At 39.4% G+C, this 10,707-nt stretch overlaps 1 protein-coding gene across 1 annotated transcript in view; it reads right to left on the bottom strand.

Annotated features, from left to right (window-relative positions):
• Positions 1 to 10,707, bottom strand: part of TENM1 (teneurin transmembrane protein 1) — a gene marked incomplete at its 5' end in the record, with an annotated part of 175,605 nt that overhangs the window by 5,696 nt on the left and 159,202 nt on the right. The window contains 4 exons of the mRNA XM_017848745.1: positions 702 to 712; positions 814 to 2,034; positions 2,870 to 3,257; positions 9,192 to 9,488. Coding sequence (XP_017704234.1) covers positions 702 to 712; positions 814 to 2,034; positions 2,870 to 3,257; positions 9,192 to 9,488 — 1,917 coding nt within the window. The remainder of the gene's footprint in view (positions 1 to 701; positions 713 to 813; positions 2,035 to 2,869; positions 3,258 to 9,191; positions 9,489 to 10,707) is intronic.

Consider the following 10,707-nt stretch of genomic DNA (forward strand, 5'->3'; position numbering starts at 1 on the left):
TCAAACTGTTTAGGCAATAGAAGTTAGGAATAAAACATTTATTTATTTATTTATTTATTTATTTATTTATTTATTTATGAGATGTAGTCTCACTCTGTTGCCCAGGCTGGAGTACAGTGGTGTAATCTTGGTTCACTGCAACCTCCATCTTCTGGGTTCAAGTGATTCTCCTGCCTCAGCCTCCTGAGTAGCTGGGATTATAGGCACGTGCCAGCACACTTGGCTAATTTTTGTACTTTTAGTAGAGATGGGGTTTCACCATGTTGGCCAGGCTGGTCTTGAACTCCTGGCCTCAAGTGATCTGTCTGCCTCAGCCTCCCAATGCTGGGATTACAGGCGTGAGCCACCGCACACAGCCTAAAACTCCCCTTTATATGACCCACACTAAAACACCTGATCCTCTCTCTACAAGGAAAAGTTTTGATTTGTGGATAACCCTGGATTATAAGCTCAGCCTACTACATTGAAATTCCTAATGTGATAGTGGTACTAAGGCCACAAGGATCATCATGTTAGATTAATATGATGAAACAGAATCCTGAATGTTTCTTTTATGTAATTATTCATATAAGCATGTAAGAGTAAAACATAGAAACAGCTAAAAAGAAAATGTAGCAGGATGCAAAAGCATTATGTTTTATGTTAACATGCATGTTTTGCTCACTCCAAAAAACTAAGGAAGACAGCAAATGCACAATAACCTGTGGGCTAACTGTCAGGAAGAGGAAGCACATTTACAAAGGCATTGAGATTCTGTGATAAAATCAACAGCACTGAGTTACTCAGGTTTAAAGTTTTAAATAGTTTAAATACCTGTGGTATACTTTGCAACATCTTGAATTTTGCCAACTGGGTAGTTATTTTCAAAGGAGTAGAGGTTGAATGGTTTAGGAAGGAGGTTCAACTGTTTCCATATGTGATGATTAGGCGTTGTCCATCTGCCAGCAACAACATCATAATCCCTTTGCCCCAGGTGCACTAATTTAGTAAGGAAATCATAGAGTCCTCCATGAAAACCAATAACGACCTGAAAGTCAGGGTAGGTGTCATGATAGATATCGCCATAAGGTGTGTATAGTATCTCCTTTATGACTTGACCTCGGCTGCTGAACACAGCTAGTGGGGTACCTGTATTATCACAGGCTACGTAATATTCTTCACCACTGCTTAACTCCATGGCAATAAGGTGACCTTGGAGATCATAATACAGAGATGTAATCTCCGAGCTTGTGTGGTTGTACAAATGAGTAACTCTTATGGGGTTGGTAAGGTCTGCATAAAAGAACTGAAGGTGCTGCCCTAGGCTGGACTTACTCGCAACGCGTCGCCCAAGCCCATCATAGTAATACTGCACAGTCCAGCCAGAAGCCTTATTGTAGGCTTTCTGCAGCAGGCCATTAGAATTATATTCAAAAATGTCATTTCCCCTCTGCCTCAGAAAGCCATCTTCATCCATTTTATACTGAATTTCTCCTAATCTGGTGATGCGGTCTCGGAGGTCATATCGGAGAGGAGTAAGACGAGCACTATTCCCATGGCTTAAGAGGTTGATGTTTCCATTCAGATCATAACTATAACGCCACTGGGTTTTGTCATTTACAGAAACAGTCTGAAGTTGCCCATCAGCATCGTATTCATAGAAGTACCTTGTTATATTGGCATCTACTCCTACCCTTATGTCACATATTACCATGCGGCCCACATTATCATATTGAATAGTCATCCAGTAGGCAATTGCCTTTAGGATTTCATATTGGACTTCAATGACTTGTCCATTGGCACTGAAGATTTTGGTGTGTTTCATCACTGTAGTAGTTATGACCTGATTTAAATCATAATTAATTACACTGAATTTTCCAAACTGCTCTGTTCTGCCAGAGACATCAACATATCGGTACAGATCTATAGGCAAAGGGGTTTCATTGATTACAGCTTGCATGCTGGTGACACGGAAATTGTTGTAGCTGTAGTCGAACCGTGCATTCACAAGACCTTCTTCACTGAATCTGAAAATCTGGCGTCCAATAAGAGGCCCTATAGGAACCGAAACAAAACAGTAAAAGCTAGGTGATCAGTGTGGAAGAGTCAGAAAGGTCTAGTGTTATTTTATTTAGTACCGGTGCTTTTATATTCATAATAAAATATTAGAGCTTGATCTCTGATATCAAATGCCTGGGCATATTATCTCCTGGATATATATTCTCATAGTGGTAATCCTCAAATACTCAAATATAAAAAAATTAAAATACTGTATAGTTATGGAACATTTTAATTATAGATACTACAGAAGTAATAACATCCAGTAGCCCAGGGTGATGAAATTGATATTATGAACATGTTTTCTTGCTACAATCACTGACAAAAATGCTTTCATTTCATTTAACCTTTGCTACAAAGTCAGTGGGTCAGGTTTTGACAAATTCCAGCATTAAAGTAACTGGATTTAGGCATTCTATAAACCCAAAGGGTAAAATACATTAGAAAGTTCTGACTTGTGAAGATATTTTGTCATCAACTGAGGCTTATAAAGGTTACACAGGGCTTAAGCTAGTTTCAGTGAGACTTATATCTTGCAGTTTCATCTTTGAGAAGATTTGGTGCTGAGCAGGAATGGGTATACAGTTACACTAGGCACTTGGATTTCAAATTACTTGAGAGCTGAAAGAAAGAAATGTACTATATGTTTTTAAGAAATCAGTTTTCATCAGACTATAACATGCTTTAAATTTTCAATGTCAGATACTTTGATAAGTAAAGTGAAAGTTGGGTTGAAGGTGTGTAGATTGATGCTTCTATCTCACACTGTGGTAAAAATGACATAAGAAAATAGTGATGTTGTTGTAGACGTCATCACTCTTTCACAACAAACCTGTTTGCCTGTATCTGATTGTGCAGATGAATCCGTCATGCATCAGGTGTATTGTCTTAATCACTCCAGAAGACTCTTCATATGTTAATGTGACCTGAGTGGTATCATAGAGCACCTCAGAAAGCCTTGCTTGCTTGGTGTACTTGTACAAGACTCTGCGCCCTGTCCCCAGATGCAGGGTCTGTAGCAATCGGCCATCTCGACTATAGTCTTGGATAAAAGAAGTGCTACTGTCTGGTGGGGTGTAGATGTTCCGGTAGTAGCCCACTGAAAGCATGGTTTGTAAGCTGTGACGCACCATGCTAGGCATGGTGACTGAGAGCAGACAATCTGGTTGGTCATACTCAAAGATATAACGCCGCTGGCTATGTAAGAGAAGCATCACAGACTGAAACGAGACAAAGGCAGAATAGCACATTATGGACAACTAAAGTTGAGGCGATTAAAGAAAATACACATTCATCCATTCAACACAAATTAATCAAGCACTTTCTGTGTGCCAGACACTGTGGCAAATCCTAGTGGATACAGTAGTGCACAATAGTGGTGTCTATCTTCATGAAATTTACAGTTTTAATGGAGGAGAAAGACAAGCAACCAAGCAATTACAATATAGTGTGAAATGTGTTATGACGGGGGAGTTACAGAGTGCTTCTGGAAGGCAGAGAAAGACCAACTTACTCAGACTTGAGAGACCAGAAAAGGCTTATTGGATAAAGTGGCATCTGAGTTGAGACATAAAGATTGCCTGGGGATTGTCCAGGCGAAGGCAGGGAGCCTGGGGCACAGGTAGGGAAAGAGTATTCTTGGCAGAGAGCACAGCCTTGTGAGGGTCTGGATATGAAAAAGAACATGGCTTTTTCAGAGAATGAGAGAAATTTTGTGTGGCTAGAGCTTGAGTATGTTGGGAATGGTGGGAATGGCAGGAGATGACGTCACCTACGTAGGCTGAGTCCAGATCATGCTAGGCTTTCTAAGCCACACTAAGGAGTTTGGATTTAAGTATGTTGGCAACAGGGAGTCATCAAAGGGTTTCTGTTTTATTTCATTATTTTTTAGAGCCAGGGTCTCACTGTGTTGCCCAGGCTGGAGTGCAGTGGTATAGTCATAGTTCACTGCAGCCTCAAACTCCTGAGCTTAGGCCAACCTCCTGTCTCAGCCTCCTGTGTAGCTGGGACTACCAATGTGTGCCACTGCATCTGGCACTCTTGAATGGTTTTAAGAAAGTTAAGGGACGGTTGCAAGAGGGCACGTGCAAGCTGGGAGAAACCGTCAAGTTGGTATTTTAGAAAGGTTGCTTCAATGTGCATATGTTTCAGAGGAAGGTAAATGGATGGCAGGGCATTTCACAAATTAATTTATAGTTACCATAAAGTATTGATTGACTTCACAGAAATATCTTCCTAAAAATTGTGCATGAAATATTATTATGGTATTATTATTGTTTTGCAATTGATGTTTTAACTTCACATTTCCATTTGTGTTTTAATATTAGGGAAGCATGTCATTAAAATTGAATGATTCTCTGGTTATGCAACCCCTCTCCCCTAAACTGATCTGTATTTCAGAAACAGTTGTTTGTTGAGGTATAATGCTTAGCAGGTAATAGGTGTTTCATAAATACTGATTGTCTTGTTTTAATTCTAAATACAGACATAAAAGGAGCACTGTTTTAGGGGAGGACTGTAATGATCTGACTATGTGGGCGCTCTCATCTTTTAATAAAAATAAAAATTTCTCATCCTTGGGAGATTCTGATATGACTCCCTAGGGAGCTTTATTCTTTCTCCTTTGAAAAATTCCTTTTCAGCAAAGGATTATTGGAGGGGTTATTTATTCAAGTTTGTGCTTATGAAAACAATAGGTATATTTTCATTTTCTAAGCCCACAGAATTTATATGGTTTATGAATGTGAATTACATAAGCTATATGTAATGATGCATTTATATCTTCTAAATATGACATTACATTCTTAATATTGAATGTGCTTTCTGAAACTGCCATATCCTCCCTACCCTCGAGAATTATTGATTTTGAATTGCATCTCAGTACCATGAAGTCAAAGCTCAGTGGCTTATTTGGTTCGGCTGCCCTTATCTTTCTTTTTCTACCAACATTATGCCTGAGAGCAGAGGGTGGAGCGGGCCAGAAATCTGCTCAATTCGTCACTTGGCTGAACAACCGCCGCTTGCCCCACAGCCTACCGCTTCACCACTGTGACCTCTGAAAACCTCCTGAACCAAAAGGGAAGCGGAGACTTGGAAATCCTGAATGGGCTTGGAGACATTAAGGCGATAACTGCCCTCCCTGGCCAATGCAGAATTCAATAGAACCAGCAGAAATTTTCCTATGGAGTGGGAAAGCAGGTGGCAGGGAGCAGGGGTGGAAGCGCTTTATTACAGGATTGTGGGAAAAGCTTTCTGCATTATCTCTATTCGCTGAAAGTCGCATTTCTCAGCTTTCCTTTCCACTCTCTTTTCTGGCTCACTTGCCGCTGGAGTAAAATGACATCTGCACCTGTGACATGCGCCAGGGACTATCACACATATGGCCCCCCAATCATTATCTAGTACCAGTTCTGCCTGGGCCATGCCTTTTCCAGTCTGCTGCTAACAGCCTTTCCAACAATGTATTTATGGCATGTCATTGTTATTCTCTCCGGCTCTGTTCTCATTCCTCCGGCCTGCGTAAACTACTGCCTGACCCTGCTTTCCTAGGTTTGCGTGCTCGATGCTGGGGCTGTTTCAAAAGCCTTGGTCTGTTTCGAAAGCCTTCCTGCCCAATGGCTAAGAATGCTTGGATGATGTGTTAGAAATCAAATGAATGTAACTGCTTATGGTTGCCAAAATACCATTTAGCTCTCATTTGGCTGCGCTTCCCTTTTTTCACTCTTGGGTGGGCATTATTATCAGTTTTGCTCAAAAACAATGCTTACGCAATCTATTTCCAATTGTCCACAAATGGCTGCTATTAGGATAAAAGCGCCTTTCTTATTATCCAATAATAGGTGGGCCGCGGAGACTTTTATTCTTTTAATTGTGCGAGGTTCAAAAGATATAATTGTAAGCCAACAACAACAACAGCAACAGGCAATCATGGCTGTATGCTTATTTGAACGAGACTAGAAATGAGGCAGAAATTGAAAAGTTAAAGCATTTGAATGGTACCACCAGTATGGCAGTGTGGGCCCCCACCTGGAAGGCTGAAGCCACAGTCGTTGGTTCTGTCCCTCTAGGAGCCTCTGAAAACGTCAGCCCCAAGAGGCAATTGCTGTAAATGTATAAGGCTAAATATCTTATTTAATGATTATAAAATATATTTAAATGCATTTTTAAAATGAAGCTCTAAGAATTATTTAGGAAACTGGAAAGATTTACATTTCACTGTAATTACAAAATTTTAGCCCACAAGTCTTCCAAAATATAATTAACTCAGAGAAGTTCATAAAATTCAGCAGAGAATTAATGATCACATTAGAAAAATGTAAGGACAATAATTGATTTTTTAATAGGGAAGAGATCATTAAGCAACCCCAGCCATTATCCAATTATTATTTTTCTCCTAATGGGCTACAAACCATTGTGCATGGAAAATGATAAGTATTAACTTTCACTTACTCTAGAGGAAAGTCAAACTATTTTTTACAAAATTTCTGCGTGTTAAGTGAAAATCTGCTTGCTGCCTTTTTAATTACATCGTGGGCACAGGTATGGCAAGCAATTCACAAGGTAATTACCAGGAGTATTTGTTTGAGTGTAAAAAGAGAAATCCATGTTAAAACTTGAGAATTCTTAGTTTAAAATATACTATGAGAATCAGCCTCTTTATCCCTGCTCTGCCCCGTCATAGTGAAAGAATGTGCCACAGGCACATTATTAAAGAGAAGACTGGAAAGAACACAAGGGGATGCAAACCTCAAGTCACTGAAAAAGTTTCATGTTATCTTGGGATTTTGTAAATTTCAATGTTCTTTCCTTTTTCCCTCTAGATATCACAATTTCAAAGATGCTTTAATTTCCTCCTTCCCTCCCTCCCTTCCTTCCTTCCTTCTTCCCTCCCTTCCTTTTTTCTGCTCTTTCTTGCTTTGATTTACCTCCAAGTGGCAGTAAGTGCTAGCTAGCATTTAAATTCTCTAGTTGGGTGCTTTATATTATTTCATTTAATTATATCTATTAAGTGAATTAGTTATGATTACTGGTAATAATAATGTTAATAAAATCAATTTTATGACAAATGATTTTGGAAAGTAAAGAATCATTCTGTAAGTATGCGTTTTGTAGGTTCTGAGTTTTGCATAACAGGATTGCTTAAATCAGTAGCTACCCTTTTAATTAGAGAACAAATTAAATATAAAATCAAGAAAGGAACAAAAGTGAACTCAAAGGTACAAATAAGCCGGTTTGTCTCACTGGTCAGAAAGTTACCAGGACTTGTCTTGATACCTTATTCTGGGTGAGGAAGGTCTTACTTTTGTACACTGCAGACACTGGCAGTCTCACTGAGGTTTTGTTTGTTTGCTTAGCAATTATTGCCAACTAGGTTTCTGTGGCAAAGAGAACTTATGAAGTTTGCTTCACGTGATTCTTTGCTTAAGTAAATTTGATGGAATAATCAGTGAATTCAGAAAAGAGAAACAATAAAATCTCCTCATTGGTGTCAGAGAAGAGTCTCAATAACTGCACCCAGGGATGAAATTGAAGTTTTCAATAGGCTGTTATGTTATTGTGCAGATAGTCTAAAGGGAAAGTCTTATGAGACCTAGATGTGACTGTCTATAGGCAATTAGGTCAGTTGGTTGGACTCTAGTGTCATTGAGGTTGGAATTACGAGTGCAAACCCACGCATGCTTCTAAGGAGTGCTGGCTACTTAAGTAGTCATGTGGAGGACATGTGGAAAGATTGGTGCAAACCTGTCTTCCTTTCTGGAAAACTAATTCAGCCAATATTCTGTTAGTGATCAGTAGCATCTGTTTTCTTCATATGAAGGTCATCAATATACACCTTAAGAAATACTTTACCTATGCACACATACCAGCAAATATTTGGATTCAGTTAATGTTATGACAGGCTTGGCACTCTGTAGGCACTAGTCATACGGTTTTGCCAATCATTCTTGTTACCAAAATTCAAAAGAGGAAAGACCTGCTCTATAAGATTCAGATTTTGCCAGTGTAGAGGATAGATTATAGATTTGATGAATGTTTTAGCAGAAAAGGACACGAGGTGGATTCAGCAAAGGACTCCTTCCTTTTGCCCTGGCTCCCAAGTGAACTCTGCTTTATCTCCAGGCATTTCTAACTTGGTAAATTCTCCAGCAATAAACTCTGGGAACTAGTAACATGGTTTTATAATGACATATAACCACTGGCACACTATTTTATTAACTTTGGGGAGGGTGTATCAGAAAAGTTGGGCATTACTTGGTACCAACAGGGAAATCTGCCATGTGAGCTATGAGCTCCTATGACTTTTCTAAGAACATCTAGAAGCTACCTTATACGGATTACCCTTGAATTCTCAAGGGAAGGCATTTTCAATTTTGTAGAAATTAATTTAGGACTGATGAATTCCTAAATGTGTTGAAAGAATAGATTTGGGAAGCAAGAGGCACTATCTTAGGAGATTAGACATTGAGATAGAGATCAATTACTCTTACTGTCCTCTGGTACCAATCTGGCCAGAAACCATTTTGCTCTGTAGGGGCTGATGTTTGACAAATGGTTCCTGTAGTGGGATTAAAATGTTTTCTATTATTCCCAGACACAGGCCACAAGCTCCCATTATGGATGCTATTGGAGACTCAGTGTACACAAAAGAGTATTACCAATGAGGCCCCACTACCACCATTCCCGTAGGCTGATTACTTTTGGAAATTAGTCTTCAAATGCATACAACTAAAATTTCACTGACTATCCTAACAAAATTAGAATTGCTTACCCTCTGGGTAAAAGCCTTTTACCAGAGCTGAGTACATTAACACAATTTTATAATTTTCTAGCTATTTTCCCTCAGTATGAGCTTTCATAATAATAAAGATACCTTTTCAAAAGCATGAACAAAGATGTTCAAATGAGGAGAAAGCTAAGCCATTATTCTTACTTTAGTCTGAAAGAGTAGTTGGCAGAGTGTGGGACTGGGGAAAATTTTCAGCTGAAAACAGTTTATCCTTATAAGTTCAACATCTTTTTGTTACTTTTACAGAACAGAACAGCTGGAACACAGACTTTTCTCCTGCAGGTCCTCACCAAGATGGATAATTAGGGCCATTTTCGATAGTCTCATTCAGAAACTTGAAACTTGTCTTTTACCCCTATGTACTTACTTTTTCTAAGTAGGTATAGCTCCAAATTTTCCCATCAGCCCAAGTTCTTGAAATAATTTTTCCACTCTGGTCATACTCCATTTTTTCATTCCATGTCCCTCTTTGAATAAACGTCACCAATCCCAAAGGTGAATATGTGATGTTCACTTCATTATATCTGCTTACGGGAGACCACAGAATAGGTCGCCCAGTCTGGTCATAAAGAATTCGAAGGGTGAATTTTCGATGATCATCATAGATCTTTCCTGTGCGGGTTATATGATCAAAATCTATGGAGAGTAGGTTTCTGTTGTGGGCCTATGAGAAAGAAATATGAAATACATTTTAAGCACAGCCTTGTTCCCCTCATTAGAGCACTGACAATCATGAATCCTTTCCTGATTACCCAACGATAGAGTCTCTCTTGCCTCTGAAGCCTGATGGCTTCACATTCCACAGATGCTACCTGTCTTTATTCCTCTACCACACTGTACACTCCCGGAGAGCAGGGCTATGTGTCTTAATTCCCAGGACAGTACTTGGCATACTCTAGACTCTCAATATGTGGTTGTTGATTGCTTTTTCCCCAGCTCAAGCCTGAAGTGTAGTGCCACAGTTTTCAGTAATCACGTGATCTTATTTTATGTAAGTCAGTTGCCTACTAAGGAGTGGGTCTTCCTTCACCCTTTTCACCAGTGAAGTGGCCATAACATAAAATGGTGAATTATTTGTGTGATTAGAAATCAGACAAAAGGAAGACAGTGAGCCCCCTCTAACTTATACAGATTCCCTTCTTTGGTTTCCTCGTTCACCTGGGCTTGGAGTTTTATATATGATTTCACACCTATTATAGGGGAACTCAGGTTGCCTTGTCCTCTAGTTATGGAGTCTCACTTAGCAATAGTTTCATGGAGGCCCATAGGTAAATGAACTAAGTGTTGGTAGGTCCCACAGCATTCGCACGGGCAGCACTACTAACTGTAGTTAAAGCATAGAGTTAGGTTTGGATTCCAAGTTTAGAAACAGTACTTTCACATGGTTCTGGTTCTAGACTTCTTTTACTGTCTGGTAGCATTTTCTCTGGGCACCTCAGAACCTTGCAGTAGTCCCAGAGTGATCCTGATTCAAGGGATCTTGAACTGGATTCCATGAAAGACAGTACTCAATGGTGCCTGACTGATGAAATTCATCTGGGTTCACACAAGATAACCAAATAACTAAATGACTTCATAAAAAAAAAAAGTTTAAAAAATCACCAGATGGACAACTGACCTGATTTTTTCCACTTTTCAGCTAGTAGTGTCAGTGTTTGCTAGATCTACCAGTAACTTCTGCTTTGGGTAGCTGATTACAACACAATCACTTAGAAAATGCAATCCTCAACTGTTTTGTTGTGTGTATGTTTCAGAAAAAAAGGTGTTGTTCTTGATTTTAGTCATTAAGAGGTTCAGTCCCTACTGGCCAGTGCACTGAAGAAGGCCCTGTGGAAGAGGGGAGCTTTGAAGAAGGGGTAGGTGGAAAGTGCAGGGAAGGAATT

The sequence above is a fragment of the Rhinopithecus bieti genome, unplaced genomic scaffold (assembly GCF_001698545.2).
Source record: "Rhinopithecus bieti isolate Rb0 unplaced genomic scaffold, ASM169854v2 scaffold_32100, whole genome shotgun sequence".
NCBI classification, from domain to species: domain Eukaryota; kingdom Metazoa; phylum Chordata; class Mammalia; order Primates; family Cercopithecidae; genus Rhinopithecus; species Rhinopithecus bieti.